Source organism: Leucoraja erinacea, chromosome 20 (assembly GCF_028641065.1).
Source record: "Leucoraja erinacea ecotype New England chromosome 20, Leri_hhj_1, whole genome shotgun sequence".
Lineage (NCBI taxonomy): Eukaryota > Metazoa > Chordata > Chondrichthyes > Rajiformes > Rajidae > Leucoraja > Leucoraja erinaceus.
The window spans coordinates 20,681,767-20,704,289 of record NC_073396.1 but is presented as its reverse complement, the minus strand read 5'-3'; the positions used below and the strand labels follow the sequence as shown (position 1 = coordinate 20,704,289).

At 47.1% G+C, this 22,523-nt stretch overlaps 2 protein-coding genes across 2 annotated transcripts in view; both read right to left on the bottom strand.

The window, feature by feature from the left end:
- Nucleotides 1-7,377, bottom strand: part of daglb (diacylglycerol lipase, beta) — a 30,047-nt gene extending 22,670 nt beyond the window's left edge. The window contains exons 1-4 of the mRNA XM_055651596.1: nt 7,178-7,377; nt 3,735-3,886; nt 2,235-2,409; nt 992-1,247 (exon numbers count right to left, since the gene is read on the bottom strand). Coding sequence (XP_055507571.1) covers nt 992-1,247; nt 2,235-2,409; nt 3,735-3,886; nt 7,178-7,272 — 678 coding nt within the window. The 5' untranslated portion in view covers nt 7,273-7,377. The remainder of the gene's footprint in view (nt 1-991; nt 1,248-2,234; nt 2,410-3,734; nt 3,887-7,177) is intronic.
- Nucleotides 7,378-13,510: 6,133 nt separating this feature from the next.
- Nucleotides 13,511-22,523, bottom strand: part of kdelr2b (KDEL endoplasmic reticulum protein retention receptor 2b) — a 27,999-nt gene continuing 18,986 nt past the window's right edge. The window contains exons 3-5 of the mRNA XM_055651577.1: nt 18,063-18,221; nt 16,994-17,246; nt 13,511-14,505 (exon numbers count right to left, since the gene is read on the bottom strand). Coding sequence (XP_055507552.1) covers nt 14,471-14,505; nt 16,994-17,246; nt 18,063-18,221 — 447 coding nt within the window. The 3' untranslated portion in view covers nt 13,511-14,470. The remainder of the gene's footprint in view (nt 14,506-16,993; nt 17,247-18,062; nt 18,222-22,523) is intronic.

Here is a 22,523-nt window from a genome sequence, read left to right as displayed (position 1 = left end):
CAAATCTGAACAGAATACTCTAAATGTGGCCTCACCAATGTCTTGTACAACTTTAACTTAACCTCCCAACTTCTATACTCAATACTGATGAAGGCCAATGTGCCAAAAGCCTTCTTGACCACCCTATCCACTTGTGACGCCACTTTCAAGGAACTATGTACCAGCATTCCTAGATCTCTCTACTCTATGACACTCCCCAGTGTCCTGCCATTCACTGTGTGGGTCCTGCCCTGGTTTGACTTCCCAAAAAGCAACACCTCTCTCTTCTTAGTATTAAACTCCATTAACCATTCCTCAGCCCACCTGCCCAACCAAGCAAGATCCTGCTGCAATTTCCGACAACCCATCTTCATCATCTACAATCCCACTCATTTTAGTGTCACCTGCAAACTTGCTAATCATGCCGTGCACCTTCTCGTCCAAATCATTGATATACAGCAATGGCAAACAGCATTGGGCCCAGCAACGAACATTGAGCCGCACCACTAGTCACAGGCCTAGAGTCCGGAAAACAACCTTCAGTCAATACCCTCTGCTTCCATCCTCGCCTTGGATCTCATGCGATCAAACCTTCCAGGGCAGCCGATCAAGCAAAACGTCAAATGCCTTGCTGAAATCCATATATACATCTACAGCTCCGCCCTCGTCAACCTTTTTTGTCACATCTTTAAAAAAAACTCGTGTGAGACGCATCTCCCACGTACAAAACTGTGCTGACTATACCTTAATCAGCCCTTGTCCATCTAAACAAGTGCATAAATTCTAGGAGCAGAATTAAGCCATTCCGCCCACCATGTCTACTCCGCCATTCAATCACGGCTGATCTAACTTTCTCTCTTAACCCCATTCTCCTGCCTTCTCCCCATAACCCCAGTTGCATATATATTGAGTTCTGGAGTATAGAATTAGAGGGCAGTGGTTTAAAGGAGGAGAGAGATTTAATAGGAAGCTGAGGGGGGGCATATTGTTGCACCAGAGGCTGGGGACTGACCATGAAGAAGGTGCTGAAGAGCTGTCCGATGTGGGTGAAGGCTGTTTGGGTGTCAGCGTCCCTGGCGATGCAGCAGCAGAGCAGCTTCAACCTGTACTCCCAGACGCGGGCAGCCAGCGAGCGGGCCGTGTACAGCAGCTGCCCCGACTCGCTGCTCTCCAAGTCCCGCCCGCCTCCCGGCAACGGCCGATTGGGTTTGCCCAGAGGGTCGAAAACAACGAGGACAGCGATCACCGTGAACAGCAGGAAAATCCAACTGCAAAACGCAGACGTTTGCCGGGGTTAGTGACAAATTGACATTCCTCAAAAATATTCCATTGTAAATTCCACTGGAGCACAAAACCATTGTACATTCTACACCAAGTCCCCCAATCCCCGAGTCAGCAGAGCCAAGGATCATGGTGTTGGAGTAACTCAGCCGGTCAGGCTGCCTCAGGGCGGCAGCGGGTAAAGCCGCTGGCCTCACAGCGTCAAAGACCCAGGTTCGATCCTGACCTCGGGTGCTGTCTGAATGGAGTTAGCACATCATCCCTGTGACCGTTTGGGTTTCCTCCGGCTGCTCTGGTTTCCTCCTACATCCCAAAGACGTGTGGATTTGTGGGTTAATTGGCCTCTGTAAATTGTCCCGGGTATGTAGGGAGTGGATGTTCAGCGAGGACTCGGTCTGCTTCCATGCTGTGTGTCCAATGTGAGGATCAACTGTCCATTCCCTACATAGATGCCGCCTGACAACTAAGTTACTCCAGCACTTTGTGTTTCGCTCAATATTCCAGCATCTGCAGTATCTTGTGGACCCAAGGATCACGTCCTATTCCAAGTAATCGTAATTGCATTGCATGTTGTAGATGATACTACCGTGTGCCACCGTGCCAGCCTGGCTGTGCAAGACTTTAGAAACATAATATGGAAACAGGCCCTTCGGCCCATGGGGTCCATCCCGACCAGCGATCACCCCATACATAATCACTATCCTACACACTAGGGGCAATTTACAAATTACAGGAGCCAATTAACCTACAAATGTGTACGTCTTTTGGAGTGCGTGCAGAAACCGGAGCACACGGTGAAAACCCACGTGGTCACAGGGAGAAGATACAAACTCCACACAGACAGCGGGTGAACCCGGGTGTCTGGCGCCACAAGGCAGCAACTCTACCGCTGCACCACCCTCAATGGGCGGGAAGTTAAATTAATGCTGAACAACTTGCATGCTCGTGTAGGCCGAGTTTAAGCACATTCTTACCTTGCAACGACAGCGATAGAGATCGTAGTGATCAAGGTGGCAGGGCAGCCCTGTGTTTCATCATAGATCAAGACAGCACCCATGATCGCCCAGCCCAGCTCGGGTAGATAGAGAGCAGTTCGGACATAGATCAGAACAGGGAGATGTCGTCGAGGGCGGAGATTGGTGATGGTTCCTGCAGATGGAATGTGTCAATGAAATGAATAAAACAGCAAAAACAATAACAGTGTCTATGGTAGACAAAGTGCTGGAGTAACTCAGCGAGTCAGGCAGCATCTCCAGAGAAAAAGGATAAGTGACGTTTCGGGTTGGGTCAAAAGAAGGGTCCCAGCCAGAATCTTTACCTATCCATATTCTCCAGAGATGCTGCCTGACCTGCTGAGTTACTCTAGCACTTTGCGTCTATCTTTGGTATAAACCAGCATCTTCAGTTCTTTGTTTCTAAAAACGGACATTTTTTTTCAGTTTTACTTCTATATTCACAGTCATATTGCTGGAAACAGGCCCTTCGGCCCAACTTGTCCATGTTGACCAAAAAGCTCCATCAACGCTAGTCCCATATGTCTGTGTTTGGCCCATATCCCTCTAAATCTTTCCTATCCATAACCTATTCAAGTGAGTTTTAAATGTTGCGATGGGACCTGCCGCAACAGGTCGTTCCATACACCCACCACCCTCTGTGAAAAAGCCTGAGTCACTTGGAGAGATTGGGCAGGCTAGGACTTTATTCCTTGGAACGCAGGAGGCTGAGGGACAGATAAAATCATGAGGGGATTAGATATGGTGAATGTACAGTGTCCATTACCCAAAAACTGAAAAGCATTTTGCAGTTCACACTTTCTATTTTATCCCACTTTCTCATCTACTCCCTACACACTAGGGCCAATTTACAGAGGCCAATGAACCTACAAACACGCGCATCTTTGGGATGTGGGATGAAACCCACGCGGTCACAGGGAGATCTTGCAATTTCCACACAGTCAGGTTCACAACCCAAGGTCAGAATTGAACTCGGGTTGTAAGTTTCTTATAGAAACTTACAAAATTTTTAAGGGGTTGGACAGGCTAGATGCAGGAAGATTATTCCCGATGTTGAGGAAGTCCAGAACTAGGGGTCACAGTTTAAGGATAAGAAGGATAAGTCTTTTAGGACTGAGATGAGAAAATCATTTTTTACAGAGAGTGGTGAATCTGTGGAATTCTCTCCCACAGAAGGTAGTTGAGGCCAGTTCATTGGCTATATTTAAGAGGGGGTTAGATGTGGCCCTTGTAGCTAAAGGGATCAGGGGGTATGGAGAGAAGGCAGGGATGGGATACGGAGTTGGATGCTCAGCCATGATCATATCGAATGGCGGTGCAGGCTCGAAGGGCCGAATGGCCTACTCCTGCACCTATTTTCTATGTCTTTGGCGCTGTGAGACAGCAGTTCAACCCGCTGTGCCACCGTGTCACCCTCAACCATGATGATTCTATGAATGAGCAAATAGATAAAACATTCACCTTGCATACTAACGCATACTATGACAAACAGGATAATAATGATGGCAGCCAGAAGAGCAATCAAGATGAAAAGATAGCTGGGGAGAATCCTTCCATGTGTACAGTCAAGCTGCCCTCTGTAGGTCATGTACAACACCAGGATCCCGATCCACCTGTAAACCAGAGCATAACGTTAGCCAGCATCCAGCACAGCAGCAGCTTGGGAAGCTTCTTAGTGTCACCACGTTACCTTTAAACCTGCCAACAGCACACAACAGAACAGAGAGAAAGGGGCCAGAAGTAACAGCGGCAAGAAATAAAATACAAAATACAAAAGGACATTGGACACGAGGAACTGCAAATGCTGGTTTACAAAACAAAGGCACAAAGTGACGGAGTAACTCAGCAGGTTAGGCAGCATCTTTGGATAGGTGACCATTCCAGTCAGGACTGACTGGTGGAGTGGGAGAAGTTCCATAGCCTATCCCGCTGGGCTACTCTCAACGACTGACTGCGGTTCAGACAATTGACAATAGATAATAGGTGCAGGAGTAGGCCATTCAGCCCTTCGAGCCAGCACTGCCATTCAATGTGATCAGCCATGATCATCCCTTATCTCTATATACCTTTCTTATCCACACGTGTCCAAATGTCTTTTAAAAGTCATGATTGTATCTTCTATAGCTTCCTATGGCAGCTCGTTCCAGATACAGACTTCCCTCTGAGTGAATAAGTTGCCCAAGGTCCCTCCTAAATCTCCCCACTCTCACCTTAAGCCTGTGTCCTCTAGTTTTAGATGCCTGTGAGGGTTCACTTTATCCATGCCCCTCATGATCTTGTACACTTTTATAAGGTCACCCCTCAGCTCACTCCTACACTCCACTGAAAAATGACCCAGCCTATCCAACCTTTCCCTATAATGGGCCTGTCCCACTTGGGTGATTTTTCAGCAGACTGCTGGTGACTGTCAAGTTGTCGGCAGTCGCCTGAAAAACCGGCAACTGGAACGGCGACTGTCAGAGTGGAACACACACACACAAACACATCACTTCCTTCACCAACCCGTGTGAAGTTTTTAGACAGAGCTCTCCCCTCTTGCCCTGCCTAAAAAGTTAACATGGTGCAAAGCCAAGGTGATACAGACACACACCGCGATGAACAGGAAGGTTGGCGCTGTAATTAAGACGGCTAAAGCACAGTTTAACGTACCCTTGGTTCTGAAAACTACTGCTTACCTTTTTTTCCCCTCAATGAGCAATGAAATTCACTGCTCAACACCGGCTACATCTACGAAAACCGAGAACCTTCGACCCCCTGGCAACCCATTAGGACTTCCTGGCGACCCACCCACGGCTCGAGAATTCTCGCTACTCTCCATGGTGGGCTCATTCTAGGCGCCGCTAATTTTTCAACATGGTGAAAAATTCACGGCGACCATAATGAAGTTGCCAGAATGCGGGAACTCCTCACGACCATGAAGGTGACACCCCGGCAAACACCCGCGAACATAGTCTCCTGCAATCGCCTAAAAAGTCGTCTAAGTGGGACAGGCCCATTACTAATACTTTCATGCCCAGCTAATATACTGGTGAATCTCTTCTTTCCAACTTAATGACACCCTTCCTATAGCTGGGGGACCACCACTCCACACAGTACTCCGTGTGTGGTCTCACTAACAACTTGTATAGCTGCATTATGATGTCCCCACCTTTTGTACTCAGTACCCTTCCCTTGAAGGCAAGCTCGCCAAATGCCTTCTTCACCACCCTGTCCACTCGATTTTGCACCTTAGGGGAAACGTGCACCTGCACTCCCACATCTGCAGCACTCTCCAGGACTCTGCCAGTTGCCGTGCAAGTCCTATCTTGACTTGACATTGCAAAGAGCAATTGCTCACATTTGTCAGGTTCGCTGCATTCCAATCTGCAAGAACAGCTCTGAAATCTATTACTGAGGAAGACATTTCTAAATCGCTTCCTGCACACCCACCATTTTGCAATTAATACAAAGTCAGTTGTGAGCAGAGGGATGTGGGTTCGCTAGTCGATCCACACGTCTAAGGAAGGCAATGGCTGGAGGCCCTGGAGCAGCATGGGACTCGTCTAAATCGGGCACCGCTCCTGAGAACTAGAGCGCGGCTGGACTTTGAAAACGCTGCCAAAACCTGTCGCCTCTTGCATTCGGGATCAATGGAAGATTTCTGAACAGTTGCTAATTGGGGATGTGTTTAGGCATGGCGCTATTTTGCTGGATGGTAAGAAAATAAGTTTACTGTGCGTTTGCACATGATAATAAATAACCATTGAACCAGTGTGAAATAGTTATCCATTAATGAGGTACGGCTACTAATCCAAAAATGGCGAGTTCAAACCCGACCAGTAACCTCACTTCCATTGTTTGGAAGAAAGTGTCCAGGTCTCACAGTCGTGGGGAAAGACAGTTGTCACAATTAAAGCTGTCTAAAGAAGGGTCTGGACCCGACATATCACCTATTCCTTTTCTCCAGAGATGCTGCCTGACCCACTGAGTTACTCCAGCATATCGTGTCTATCTTCACAATTAAAGCACACTTCTGCTCCAAAGATTGAAGGTACATCAGAATCTAACCCGTGTTATGAGCAACAACATTCAGCATCCGAGTGAAATCTTGCTCTGAACACCCACATTCCCTGCTAGCACAACCTACATCTCCCCCACACTGGGTTACAGGGGGGGGGGGGGGAGGGGAGGGGGGGGGGGGGGGGGGGGGGGGGGGGTATCTGGGGTTCGGGGGCCATCCCACTCTCACCACAAGGCCCACGGGGTATTTGGAGTTTGGGGGGGGAGGGGTGGTGGTTCAGGCGGGGTGGGGCTGAGGGGGTTGCAGGGTTCAGGGGGTATTTGGGGTACAGAAGCCGCCCCGTTCTCACCACATGATCTATTTGGGGGGGGAGCGGCAGGGAGTTCAGGAGGAAGTTGGGGGTTTGTGGAGTGTTAGCCGTACACAGGCCACCCCACTCCCTCCACACGACCCGCAGGAATATTTGGGGTACACGATAGGGGGTCTGGGGAAGGTCGTGTGGGTCGGGAGTATCTGAGGTTCAGGGGGAGGTGAGGGGTACTGAGGGAGATATTGGAGGTACAGGGAAGGGAGCATAGAGGGGTTTCGCGGGTACAGAGGATACACGGGCCGTCCTGCTCCCACTGTACAACCGGCAGGTGTATTTGGGGTACAGAGGAGGCATGGGAGGGGTCGGGGGATACAGAGGGGGGTGTCTCGGGGTATGAGTGCCGCAGGCAGCCCCGCTCTCACCACACGATCAGCAGGTGTAATCGTGGTATAGGGGAGGGTTCAGGGTGAGGTTGAGGAGTATTAGGGGTACGGGGTACAGAGAGGATGTCTGTGGGTACAGAGGGGGGATGGGGTGGGGGTTACAGGGGGGGTGGGGGGTATAAGAGCCACCCACGGGCTAACCCGCTCTCACCACACGACCCGCAGCAGCAGCTCGAAGGCCCCGGGAAAGACCAGGTCGTCCCCGGCCAGGGACCAGCGCCCCCCGAACGCCACCAGCGCCGGCATGTCGCCGCCCTCACTCCCCGTCACCCGGCGGCTGAATCCCGGCCCCCAGCAGCGCGACCACAGCAGGGGGGAGGCGCCGCCATCACAGCCTAGAGCTCCCGCCCCCGCCCCTCCCCCGGACACCGCCGCCCCGCACAAACGTTCCGCCCCGACACTCGCTCCACCTCCACCCTCTCTCCCCACCCCATGCACAACGATCATATCACCTTTGTGTCGTGTCCGTTTTAAGTTGCTAAATAACTATTCCTGGACGTATGCTTAAAATGGAGCCCTCCTTTTGTAATTCCAGCCTCATTAAAGGACTGAGCAGGCTCTATAACCTACTTTAAAAACATAATTTGTTACTGCTGTCATCTAGGAATCAGAGCAACCAGATCCCACGATAGGAATGAGAATCATAATAGTATAGTATAGTATAGTATATCTTTATTGTCATTTTCCTGACTATTCACATACCCAGAGGAAACAAAAAAACGTTGCTCAACCAGTGTCCACTCAGTGTGCAGTAAAAAATAAATAGAAATAAAAATACATATATCATGAACAAATTAAACACTCTACTCTCTACTAAACATCAACAGGCGTTCCGATCGGCAGCGGCACGACAGTGGCTCTGCTGCAGTGTCCAGGTTGGTGGTTGGTGCGCGATACTTTGGCAGGGGGCAAAGTCCGTTTATCAGTCTTATAGCCTGCGGGAAGAAGCTGAGGAGCATCCTGCTGGTTTTGCAGCTAATGCTCCTGTACCTCTTCCCAGATGGCAGGATGGGAAATATGTGATGCAATGGGTGGTAGGGGTCTTTGATGATGGAGATGGCTCTGCTGATACATCTCTTCCTGTATATCTCCAGCAGGAAAGGGAGTGGAGCACCAATAATCCTGCTGGCGGTCTTCACAATCCTGTCTGGTTGGTGCCGTTCGTACGCCTTGCAGTTCCCGAACCAGGAAGTGATGCCGTAGGTTAATGTGCTCTCGATTGTCCCCCTATAAAAAGTTCGTAGGTGTGTAGTGGGGAGACCTGATTTCCGTAGTCTTAATCAAGTTCAAGTAAGTTTATTGTCATGTGTCCCTGGTAGGACAATGTTTCTTGCTTTGCTTCAGCACACAGAACATAGTAGGCATTGACTACAAAACAGATCACTGTGTCCATATACCATTATCAGATCACGGAACAGTGCAACGTAGGAACGGGCCCTTCTGTCCACAATGTTTGTGCCGATCATTTTGTCAACTTAAACTGGTCTCATCTCCCTGTACATGATCCATATTCCTTGCATTTCCATGTGCCTTGCTAAAAAGCCTACCTCCACCACCACCCCTGGCAGTGCATTCCAGGCCCCCAGCATTCTCTGTGTAAAATAAATTGGCCTGCACATCTCAATTAAACTTTATCTCTTTCACCTTATAGCTATGTCCTTTATTGTTGGGCATTTCCACCCTGGGAAAAAGGTTCTGACTGCCTACCCTATCTGTGTCTCTGAGGCAGCGTCTATGGAGTGAAGGAAATAGGCAACATTCCGGGTCGAGGCCGAAACGTTGCCTATTTCCATCGCTCCATAGATGCTGTCTCACCCGCTGAGTTTCTCCAGCACTATGTGTCTTCCACAAACTCAAGTAAAATAGGTAGAACAAAGGGAAATACACAGAGTGCAGAATATCATTCTCAGCATTGTAGCGCGTCAGTACCAGAGACAAATTCCAATGTCTGCAATGGGGTAGAGGTGAATCAGACAGTATCCTAGCTTATGGAAAGACTGTTCAGAAGGCTGATAACAGAGGGGAAGAAGCTGTTCCAGAGTCTGGCGGTGCGCGGTTTCAAGGTTCTGCCAGATGGAAGCAGGGAGGAGGTACGACTTGGGTGGGACAGGTTTTTATGTTGGCTGCTTTCCCAAGGCAGCGGGAAGTGTAGATGAAGTCAATGGTGAGGAGCCTGGTCTGTGGGAAGGATTGGGCTACTTCTACAACTCTCTGCAATTGCTCACGGTCTTGGGTGAAGCTGTTCCAAAAGTAATCTGTGACGAAACCTTTCTTTGGTGCATCGGTAGAAATTTGGAAGAGTCACTGGAGACATGCCGAATTTCCTCAGTCAGCAGTATAAATGGATGAATGCATAAAAGGTGCAGTTGCTAAATTTGCTGATGATGCAAAGACAGACGCAGTGGATACGTCCAGTCTGTCCATATAGACATCCCACACATTCCAGGAACCAGTCAACACGTTGGGACTTGCTGACACTATAAAGTTCCCTTTTTTCTTTGAACAGAGTAATGCCATCAGCAACTTACAGAATCGATCTACATATACGTATAAGAATTGCACCATGTAACTCATTATATTGCTACGGCCCGTTTGCCTGCATGAGTAGAGGTGCAGAAAAATAACTCTCAAGCTTTTTTATTGAATAAAACACTTCTTAAGAACCATATTATTGCACTATTATTGTTTTTATGTGTATCTACCCATTGAACATTTTTTTGTTTATTATATTGTTTACAGAGTACCATAGTTACATACTCTGTTGTGCTGCTGCAAGTAAGAATTTCATCGTTCTGCCTGGGACATAGGACAATAAAATACTTTTGGCAGGTTACAATTTCAGAGATATATCCCACACTTTTTGTCTTTTCACTTTGTCCAACCATTTGCCTCTTTACCTGTATCCACCTATCGTTTAAAAACGAGTAAATGCAGATGCTAGTTTGCAAATGAAGACACCACAGTGCTGGAGTAACTCAGGGGATCAGGCATCGCTGGAGAACATGGATAAGTGGCTTTTCAGGTCCCAACCCGAAACAACACCTATCCATGTTCTCCAGAGATGTTGCCTAACCCACTGAGTTACTCCAGCACTATGTGTCTTCCACAAACACTTGCCAGACTTTGCCCCACTTCTACCTCTCTTCCAGCTTTCTCCTCCCAACTACAAATAGTCTGAAGAAGGGATCTGACCCAAAACATCACCTATCCATGATCTCCAGAGATGCTGCCTGATCCATCGAGTTACTCCAGTATTGTGTGTGTTTTTTTAAGTAAACAAGCAACTGCGGTTCCTTGTGTCTACAGAGACCACTTGGGGTGGGAGTTTGGCCAGTGCTACTTGTGTGCCAGTGGATAAAAGCTAATCACACTTCCCATTTTTAACGACAACTGTTTTAGTTGTACACAATGTACCCGCAAGTGCACATCAGATTATTTTTATAATAGAACTAGACCAAGTCACTCGGGAGGGCTGGTCTCCAAACGCAATATTCCACCACTCACCCGTAGTCCCCAACTGCACAGACGCGGCTGACAGGTTCCCGTTGTGACCCCAGAGATCGCTGTTGTGACGCGAGTCACAGCAACCCTCCCCAAGTGCGCCTTGCCATCCCTCTTCCCACCCCTATCCTCCTCCATTCCCTCATCCCAAGCACTTCCTCCCCCTCCTCTTCACCTTCTTTTCTTTCCCCTCTCCTCCCCCACTCCCTCCCTCACCTCTCCTTCCCCACCCTTCATAACCCCTCTCCCCTTCCTACCCCCCTTGCCGTCATTTTGAGGTGGAGGCTGCTGTTTTTTAAAACAGAGCTTTTAAATGTAAATGAGATCCCATTGTGGGGTAGAACACTGCTGACGGGCAGTTTATGTAAATGAGATCCCATGGTGATGTCATACGCTGTTAACGGCCAGTGCAGATGGAAGTGTTTTTTGTCAAAGTGGTTTTGTAAAGTTTAAAATGCGAAGAACTTGTAAAATACACCATCAATCTGAACTAAACTTGATACAACACATCACAGGACAATGGTAAGGTGGGCCTCCCGACTCCACACAGCGGCTTCCCCGACTCCTCTTGTAGACTCAATCAGGACTACTTGTGAATTCAGCCCCGCCTCCAGGGATTTATTCTCCAGTGGGTGCCGGTAGGGGCGTTATCTTCATTGTGACTGACAGGCGAGAAGACCAATCTGCTGATCTCATGATTTTTAAACCTTCATAACTTTTGTATAATTCCACCGATCGGAACAATACTTGGTGCGCTTGGAGCAGAGGAAACGGTGAGTAAGGTGGCAAAAAAGATCTTAGCGATAAAGGGTACCGTTTTTGCGCAATTAAAAAAAAAAGCAAACCGGAATAGGTCAAGATGAGTTTTAGTAATAGTATAACATAACACGTGACTTTAGTAATATTCAGTGTGTACCTCCAAGAATTACACCCTATGAGCAATTGAACCACACCTACATGGCACGTTGTGGATAAATGGAACTATTTTGGATGCAGCCTTTTGGTCAGCATGGACGAATCAGGCCAAAGGGCCTGTTTCCGTGCTGTATTACAATGTTTATATTGTTAGGTTATTAGTATTGGAAGAGCTGGAATTATCTACCTGAAGTAGATTCACGGTAAATCTTGTTCTGCAAGTTTTCTTGGTCGGCATGGTCAGTTTAACATATTGGATATCTTCCAGCTTAAAAGTGCACACAGTGACTCTTTGTTATTTGAGGGACTACGTCTTTCACAGTGCATCACTTCCTCATTAACTAAAGCACAGGTGAGAAGTCTCAACAACAGAGCTGCCACCATTGAAGCAAGGCCGACACCTTGCATGTTTCAATTTTAGATTTGAGACATGGTGCAGAAACAGGCCCTTTGACCCACTGAGTCCACGCCGACCAGCGATCAACCCATATATCAGCACTATCCTACACACTAGAGACAATTTACAATTTCACCTAAGCTAATTAACTTACAAACCTGTACGTCTTTGGAATGTGGGAGGAAACTGGGGCACCTGGAGAAAACCCACAGGGTCACAGGGAGAATGTACAAACTCCATACAGACAGCACCCATGATCAGGATCATACCCGGGTCTCTGACGCTGTAAGGCAGCAACTCTACCGCTCTGCCACCGTGCCACCCATTTAAATACCAGCAGATGTTGGTTTATACCAAAGATAGACACAAAATGTTGGAATAGGAAGCATCTCTGGAGAATAAAGTCACATTTCAGGTCGGAACCCTTCTTCAGACCCTAATATACTGTTTGGTTCACTCCAAGACTAAAGTACTGTTCAGCTTCTTTTCATGTTACAAAGCAAGTTAGTCCATCGAGTGTTACAGAATTAAAAGCTGTAATTATCAATAAATCTGGCAAGAATTTTATTCTTCCATTTTGGGAGTTATGACAATAAAACACTCTTGACATACTATTTGAAACCACTTTCAAGGCAATCGTTCATTTGAACAGAGACGCACGAACTGCAGATGCTGGAATTTTGAGAAAAAACAAAGTATTGGAGGAGCTGGTCAGGCAGCATCTGTGGATGGAATGGACAGACAACATTTCAGGTCGAGACCCTTCTTCAGACCGATCATCCATTCAAATGGATAAGCAGAAATTCAGCATGGTCCTAAATAAGCATCAGCCATTAAAGCAAGAATCACACGGAGACTGAAAATAAAACTTAAATTATGTGCAGCCTAGCCATGCGTGAACATCACAAAACTCTTTGGGAATTTACGGAACGAAAATCCATTCAAACAAAGTAAAAATAAAGAACCAAGAACTGAGAGTTGCTTAATATTTGCACTCAAACTTTACAATGTTTACCATTACAAACAAGGTAGTATGAATGGACACTGCCAAGGAAAACAGAAGATAAAATGAAGTGATTGTACCAAATTTAAATATATAGGTAAATGACAAAACCATTTGTCATGTTTTTGATCTAGGAGACCTGGTTTTAAAATGTATTGTACTTTGTGTTGTATGAAAAGCGTATAACTTCTATCACTACAGTTTAAAGCCTTACTACAACATCAGTGGTGTAAACTTTTGAATGAGGTAGAGACAAAATGAATACTTTAAGAGATTCAAACACTTGCAGCCTCCCAGTGTAAGCAGGGGGAAGGGGGGAGGGATTGGGAGGAATGAAAGAGATCTTTAGGATGGCAAAAAAATTCCTTCCCATAAAGCAACTACCGGTATATAGTTTAGTTTTGAGATACAGCATGGAAATATGCCCTTTGACCCACACCGATGATCAATCACCTGTTCGCACTAGTTCTATTTAAAAACAAGGAGACAGAAGATGCTGGTTTATAACAAAAGACGCAAAGTGTTGGAGTAACTCAGCGGGTCAGGCAGCATCTCTGGAGAACGTGGACAGGTGACATTTTGAGTCGGGACTTCCCCATTCTTCAAGCAGCTCACAACTTTGCTAGCTACGTTGAGATGAATCGTAGACAAATGATGTGCAAGGGAAATGTTTTCATAAAATGTTTATTGGGCAGTATCACAAGATATCATGCAACAGCTCAGTGTAAAAAAACTACAAGATAACCCTCTCAAATGTTTCAAAAGTATTAAGTGGTGGTCGAGGTCATCAATTCTAGGTGATTTGTTCAACAAAATAAAAATCCCAAGATCAAACTCAAAGCCATATGGTCCCTTGAATACTTAACATTATGCTGTCCAAACCACTTTCCAATCAGTAATATGCACATCCAATGTAGTTAGGTTTACTGATCTTTTATTCACGTTCTGTGTGAACATATGCCAAATGGCAGAACTTTTACAATCCTTCTGAAGGTGGTTTAACCACTGATTGAGTAAAGGAAACCTCGTCAGACAGATGACGGGGTTGAATTTGTTATATCAGCCTCGAGACTAGTGTTTTGAATGCTGGGTACAAGCAGAAAGTGGAAGCTCGGTGGGGGAGGAGGGGGGGAGGGCGAGAGAGAAGAATCAACAAGTTTCAAAGAGATTTTTTTTTTTGGCAAATTCAAATAAATACAGCAAGTGGTTGGAAACATACAGACCAGTTTAGTCAGATACCGTGTTTGCATATTGATCAATGTGCCAGTCATTTTCAAATTTTTTCCCAAACAATTTGCACTTAATCCTCATTGGAAACACAGGATGCGTTTCCAGACCCAACCTCCCAAGATTTTATTTTAAACCACTGCAAGTAATTCATCCTTTCAGCACATATTTTTGTAGAAAATATATTTTTACATTGTAATAAAAAAGGCAAGATGCATAAAACAGAAAACTGATGTTTGTGGTCCGTTGTAGGACAGGGCAGCTGCTGACGTTGAAGTTCAGGTGTGTTTCCCCATGTCTGCCCCCGCTCTCTGCTTTAGGCATCTTACGCTCTTGGTTTGTGGTAATGCTTCCTTTGCACGGAGACGACCATCGACAGAAGCTCGGCTGATCTTTGGCACTTAAGCTGGTAGGCTCAGCTTCTTCCCTTTCAGAACTGAAGGAAAAGAAGAGAGAGAAGTCGTCATTAGAGGCAAGGAACTGCAGACGCCGGTATCTTGAGCAAAAACACAAAGCGCTAGAGGAACTCTTCAGACTTGAGATGCAGCTCAAAAACTGGCCCTTAGGACCACTGGGTCTGCGTCGACCAGCGACCCCCGTACACTAGCACTATCTTACACACTAGGGACAATTTACAATTTTACCGAAGGCAATTAACCTATAAACCCCCACGTATTTGGAGCGTAGGAGGAAACCGGATCACCCAGAGAAAACCCACGTGGTTACAGTGAGAACATATAAATTCCTATATAGACAGCACCCGTAGTAGACAGGATCGAACCTGGGTCTCTGGCGCTGCAAGACAGCAACTCTGCTACTGCCCCACTGCCCCGCCCCGGACTACTTAGTGGGTCAGGCAACATAGAACAATACAGGTAGACACAAAATGCTGGAGTAACTCAGCGGGACAGGCAGCATCTCTGGAGAGAAGGAAAGGGTGATGTTTCAGGTCGAGACCCCTCATTCTGAAGAAAGGTCTCGACCCAAAATATCTCCCTTCTCCCTAGAGATGCTGCCTGTCCCGCTGAGTTACTCCAGCATTTAGTGTCTTCCCTTGATTTAAACCAGCATCTGCAGTTCTTTCCTACAGATAGAATGATACAGCACAGGAACAGCCTCGTCGGCCCTCAATGTCTGTGCCGAACATGATGCCAAGATCAACTCTTATCTGCCTGCGCATCTCCCATGTCCTTCCATATCCACGTGCCTATCCAAACATCTCTTAAACACCACTATGGAATCCAGTTCCACCGACAGTGCATTCCAAGCAGTCAGTGGTCTCAGTAAATGAAAACCTGTCCTGCACATCTCCTATAAACTTTGCCCCTCTGACCATTAAGGCATGCTCTCTATTATCTGTTGTTTCCATCCTGTGAAATATCTTCTGCCTAAGAGCATCTGAGGAGGTAATGGACAGGTGATGTTTTGGGTCAGGACCATTCTACAGACTGACAGGTGATGTTTCAGGCTGGGACCCTTCTTAAATTAATTATAAAGGTCGAATTTTATTGAATAGAAACATTTATTTAAAATTGTACCTTTTCCTTGCATGCTACCTCAAATAATCCAAAGCCTTTGTCATGGTTAATTAGTCAGAGGGTGGTGAATATGTGGAATTATTTGCCAGTGAAGGCAGAGATAGATAGATTCTTGATTAGTACAGGTTTAAGAGGTTATGGGGAGAAGGCATGAGAATGGGTTTAAGAGGGAGAGGTAGATCAGCCATGATTGAATAGCGTAGTAGACTTGATGGGCCGATTGGCCTAATTCTACTCCTATCACATGAAAATATAACCTTATTATGCAATGAAATTAGCAACCACGAGGCACTCAGCAAAATCACACAATGGTTCTGCTGTGTGCTTTATGTATACTGACCATTACAAGATGAGCACCAAGCATTAATGCCACAAACCACATCTAGCTTAAAATCTTGTCCAATGATGCATTCTTACATTTTCAGAAAAAAATTGATGCATTTAAGTCAGGGATGTTGGAATTCCTTAGGCACATTAAGTTTGTGGAATTCATTCATGTGGCAGAAAGGAAGGCGGGCAGAGAGGAAGAGGGGGGGCAGAGAGGAATGGGGGCAGAGAGGGGAGGCCCCTCCTCCTCCATCTCCACTCCACCTCCGTCTCCACTCCTCCACCCCCCCCTCCCCCATCTCTCTTTCTTTCTCTGCTCTGGGGAGGGGTAGGGGGTAGAGGCAGCATCTAGCCAGGTCGCAGGGCAGAAGCCTCCCCACCAGGCGCCGGGCCTGAGCTACGCTGCGGCCGGCGTGGACCAGAGCAAGGCCCGGAGCGATCTGAGGACAGTCAAAAGCAGTAGAGGGCCGGCCAATCATGGCTTCCGTGAGGGGAAGCCCACCCACCAGCGTGACAGATGATTGGGCGGGGGAGACGGAGAGGAGGTCGTCCCGTGTGACGGCCGCCACGGCCACTTTTCCACTGCGCTTCCCCGCGGCCCCGCTACGATAAACTTCCAAACTCTCACCAGTTTCTCATTCAATGATCAGTACTAGGGCGACCCAATGGCGCAGTGGTAAAGTTGCTACCTTATAACACCAGAGACCTGGGTTCAACCGGACTACTGGTACTGACTGTACAGAGTTTGTACGTTCCCCCTGTGACCACGTGGGATTTCTCTGGGTGCTCCGGTTTCCTCCCACATCCCAAAGATGTACAGGTTTGTAGGTTAATTGGCTTCTGTAAATTGTGCCTAGTGTGTAGCACGAACTCAGTGGGCAGAATGGCTTGTTTCCACGTTGTATCTCTAAACTAAAACCTCTAGTCCAGACTGCGCAAAGTACTTTGGAATGTTGCCATAATGGAAGGTTATATTTACACAGTGGCATACACCTTCGACCCATAACGTCTACGCTGACCATCAGAGGTTATCAAAAAAAGCACTGTTTGATTACTCACCTTTAGTAACATACAAATAGAAAAAGTCGCAATAGAGGATGGTTTGAACCACGCCGGCCACAATGGCAATGAGGTCAAAGAAGCTCTCAAAGTAATAGCGCCAGATCCAGTTGATCAGGTAGAGGGCGCGATACATCCCCAGGAAGAAGAGGTAATGAGTTGTGATGGTCTCCGCTTCGCCCGTCTTGCTGATCATGAAGAGCTGCGGCAGGATTGCAACCGACTCCAAGTAGATCGAGAACGTCCACAGAATCTGGAAAAGAAGGTGTTGATCAGAACTCTGCTCCCGACTATATTCAGGCTAAATGCAGACACAAAGGAACCGCAGATACTGGAATCTTGCCATGAACACAAAGTGCTGGAGTAACTCAGCGGGTCAGGCAGCTTCTCTGGAGGACATTCATTTTTGGGTCGGGACCCTTCTGAAGAAGACTCTCCAAAAAAGAGTTGTGATCTGAAACTTCACCCATTCATGTTCTCCAGAGATGCTGCCTGACCTGCTGAGTTACTCCAGCACTTTGTTCATAATATAGTGTTAGCTACAGAGAATGGACACATAAAAAAGGGCTGCATGAGGGAGATTCAGAATCCATCTTTAGCACAGGGGAAGGTCTGTTTAAGAGTTTTATAATGGCGGCACGGTGACACAGCAGTAGCGATGCTGCCTGACCCACTGAGTTATGGGCCTGTCCCACTGTACGAGTTCATTCAAGAATTCTCCCGAGTTTGCCCTGATTCGAACTTGGAGATTTACGGTAATGGCCGCTCGTAGGTACTCGGGGCTCTCGTGGACATTTTTCAACGTGTTGAAAAATCTTCATGAGTCTTCACGAGCTTACTGCGTTTCCCGAGTACTTGCCGTTAGCGTTACGAGCCGCTAAGAGACGTCCCGAGCTCCGACGTACCCGCTACGTACTTTGATTTTTTTTTTTTTAAACTCGGGAGAGCTCTTGGGTGAACTCATACCGTGGAACAGGCCCATTACTGCAGCACTGCACAGTTCCTTGTGTCTACTTAGTTAAGTTAGCAAAAGCGTCTTCCGAAACAGAATTCACGTGAAGTAATTTACCTCCATTGGAGAGAAGTCATGATTGACGAGGAAAGACAATCCACCAACGGGGACAACCAGGAATTCCACCCGGAACGTGTCGTGGTTTCCATCATACGTAGCCTTAAACTTGAAGTAGATCAGGTACACTGCGGCAAAGGAACATACAATGTAGATGATCTGTAAAAATAAAAATACATTTAGCATGACTCATGTTCTGTAGCAGATCGGCAAACATTCTGCTCAAGCAGAGAACGATCATGAACGTTTACATTGCACACACAGAATGTTAAGAACAAATCCAATTGCAGTGCAGCCACAGACATAAAAAATCAATACAATCATCTTTGAAACAATAGTTTGGCAGCAAAATGGTGGCACAGTGGTGCAGCGGTATACTTGCTGCTTCACAGTGCCAAAGACACTGACTTGGCACTGTCTGTGCTGTCTGTAAGGAGTTTGTATGTTCACCCTGAGAACGCTTGTGTTTTCTACAGGTGCTCCAGTTTCCTCCCCACTCCAAAGATGCACAGGTTTGGAGGTAAATTGGCTTCTGTAAAATTGTAAATTATCCCTAGTGTGTAGGATAACGTTCGTGTACGGGGTGATCTCTGGTTGGTGCTGACTGTTGGCTGAAGGTCCTGTTTCCGCGCTGTACCTCTGAGGTCTTTAGTTTTGTATTATCGTCATGTGTACCGATATACAGTGAAAAACTTTTGTTTGTCTACAATTCAGTTTAAAAATTACAATCAAGCTGTACACAAGTGCACAGATAAAGGATAAAGGGTACAGCATTTAGTGCAAAGATATAACATTGAAGGCCGATAAACATAGAAACGTAGAAATTAGGTGCAGGAGTAGGCCATTCGGCCCCTCGAGCCTGCACCGCCATTCAATATGATCATGGCTGATCATCCAACTCCGTATCCTGCATCTGCCTTCTCTCCATACCCCCTGATCCCATTAGCCACAAGGGCCACATCTAACTCCCTCTTAAATATAGCCAATGAACTGGGCCTCAACTACCTTCTGTGGCAGAGAATTCCAGATATTCACCACTCTCTGTGTGAAAAATGTTTTTCTCATCTCAGTCCTAAAAGATTTTCCCCTTATCCTTAAACTGTGACCCCTTGTTCTGGACTTCCCCAACATCGGGAACAATCTTCCTGCATCTAGCCTGTCTAACCCCTTAAGAATTTTGTAAGTTTCTATAAGATCCCCCCTCAATCTTCTAAATTCTAGCGAGTACAAGCCGAGTCTATCCAGTCTTTCTTCATATGAAAGTCCTGACATCCCAGGAATCAGTCTGGAAAGTCCTGACATCCCAGGACAATTCAAAGGTCTCAAATGAAGTAGATAGGACGTCAGGTCCGCAATCTAGCTGTAGAGAGGACGGTTCATTGCCTGGTAATAGCTCGGAAGAGACTGTTCCCTAATCTGAAGGTATGATTTGATTTTTTACCGAGAGGGCAAAAATGAAGTTAAATTGTGTATGGTGAAGAAGAAAGAGTTTTTTTTCCTATTTATTTTTTAGTTGATGAGCACTCCAGTAAGGCCCTCATTAAGGGGCTGTCCTCAAGTCTAGATAGTGACGTCCTATTTGAATCACAGAGGTCCTGGTGAAGTTGCTCCCACAGTGCTGTTGGGTAGAGATCTTGATTTAGATGCAAAATTGAAGAAGAATATTTCCAAGTCAGAGTAGTGCCTGAATAGATAACAAAATTTAAGATGGATAAGGTACAAATCAAGTGGAATAATGGGCTCAAAAGAAAAGCTACCAGAGGAACTCAGCAGTCAGGCAGTGTCAGTGAATGGAAGTGGACAAACGACGTTTCAGGTCAGGACGGATGGAGTAGAGGGGAGATAACTGATGGAATGGGCGGGGGGCACGCGTGTTGGAGTTGCAATCACATAGGCACATGGAGAGCATTTCACCACACTCCTGCCTTGTAGGTAGCACCTGGTGAAAAGGTGAAGGTGTGAGAGAGTCACTTAGCATGGAAACCCAGCCTCCGATCAGGCACACGGCTGGTTAGGTAGTTGCATTTCTTGTCAAGATGTCACTGGTGGGTGTCTAGAGAGATGGTAAATGCCACTAGGTATCATGGGGCTAAAATCTTTTGTACAAAACACAAAATGTTGGAGAAGCATAGCATCTACGAAGAGCAAGAATGGGTAACGTTTTGGGTTGGGACTTTCTTCAGACTCTTCTCTTGTAGGATACGGTGATCGCGTGTCAGATATAATATGCAAAGTATCAGACCATATGGATACACTGCCATCATGGTCCATTACAGGTACTGACCTCCCGACTATTGAAGGAATCTACAGGAGGCGCCAAATCGAAAAAAAGGCAGCCAATATCAATGACCCACACCACCCTGCTCTAATTTCACAATCGGGAAAGTGGACAGGAGTCTGAAAATCAAGACCACCAGCTCACAAACAGCTTCTTCCCTAACAACCATCAGACTTTGAACACTAACCTCAACCATTATTATACGAGCAGTTCTATTATATATTTCCTCAAACTATGGTCTCTTTGATCAAACGATGGACTTTGGGCTTTTTTGAACTACAGGTGCACAACCTTTTATCCGAAAGCCTTGGGACCAGACACTTTTCGTAATTCAGAATTTTTCGGCTTTCGGAATGGAAGATTTTTAGCGTAGATTTTAACGGCTGGCTCAGTGGTAGAGTGCTCGGCTCGTATCCGCAAGGTCGCGAGTTTGCGCCTCGATCCCGGCAGTTACTCGATCGCGAGTTTGAGTCTTCAATGTAGATTTTTCTTGCAGAATAGGAGAGAATAGGGAGGGTTAGGCTGGGATCATTCTCTGCGAGATGATCTTAGTGCAGGAGACAAGTGTAGGAGAGGTGTACTGACTGTGTGGGCAGAACTTTGGAAGTGATTGCCCACCATTCTCAAAAGCCGCTGTGTCTCCCTGTCCCTCCAACTCCAGAGGAATCCGCTGCCCGATGGGCCGCTACGGCGACAAGTGGCAGTTTGCCCACAGCCCGAGCTGCGGCCCCTCATCCGCAACCCGGGTTCCTCTGGAGTTGGAGCGGGGCTGGGCTAGAGTTGTTGCTGGCTGTGAGTCTCTGGGATCTCCGTGCTTGCAGTGGGCCTGGGGGTCGGTGTCCCGATGAGGGGGCGCAGCTTGGGCTGTGGGCGAACTGCCACTTGTCGCTGTAGCGGCGCATCGGGGAGCGGCTTCTGGTGGTCCTGACGTCTCTCAGCTCCTGTCCAGGGGGACGGCCGGAGACGTCAGGACCAACAGGAACCCGCTCCCCGATTCGCCGCTACAGCGACAAGTGGTAGTTCGCCCACAGGAGCTGAGACTGGGAACCCCCCTCATCCGCAACCCGGGTTCCTCTGGAGTTGGAGCGGGGCTGGGCTAGAGTTGCTGCTGGCTGTGAGTCTCTGGGATCTCCGTGCTTGCAGTCGGTGTCCCGTTGGTCCTGACGTCTCCGGTCACCCCCCCTGGAATGGAGCTGAGACTGGGAACTGTACCGCCCTTGCCCCCTCCCTCTGCAACTGCAAACAACCCCACAGTTCCCAGTCTCAGCTCCTGTACAGGGGGGTGGCCGGAGACGTCACAGCCCGAGCCATCAGCTTCTGTCCCTACGGGGACAGCGGAGAGCGTGTTCCTCTGGAATTGGAACGGGGCTGGGCTGCTGCTGGCTGTGGGTCTCTGGGATCTCCGTGCTTGCAGTGAGCCTGGGGGTCGGTGTCCCGTTGGTCCTGACGTCTCCGGTGACTGGCACTGGCTCCAACGTGAAGACAGTGCAAAGCCCCCGCGCCAGTGCAATGCGCGGGGAGCTGGAGAGGGGAGGGAAGGGGTCACACACATGGCCGGGAAGCAGAAGGGTGTAGGTGGGGTGAAACTGAAGGGAGCGACAATTTGCTGCTGCCTGCCCGCTGAGTTAAAAAGTTCCCACGCAAGACTCACGATACACTGTGTATCGTGAGTCTACCGTGGGAACTTTTTAACTCAGCGGGCAGGCAGCAGCAGATTGTCAATTATTAACCCTCCCGCGCAATATACCCTCACCTTCTCTTTTATGAATGGGGATTTAGTTCCCCTTTCTTCGAGGACCGACCGGAGGTTCCGCTGTCACCTCTGCGGGCCGCCCTCGGTGAACGTTTTCAAGGACCTTTCTTCAAGGACTGAAAAAATGTCGCTATTCGGAGGTTTTCGTTATTTGGATCTTCGGATAAAAGGTTGTGCACCTGTAGTACTGAGACTGATTGGTTTGGTGTTGTTTGATTTTTTTATATATATATATTTATATTATATTATATATATATATATATATATATATAATATAATATTTTATATATACACACAACATATATATATATATATATATATATATATATATATATATATATATATATATATATATACATATATATATATTAATATATGTTTACAGGCCAGTTATAGGTTAATGTTTACAGGCCAGTTATACTGCAGCAAG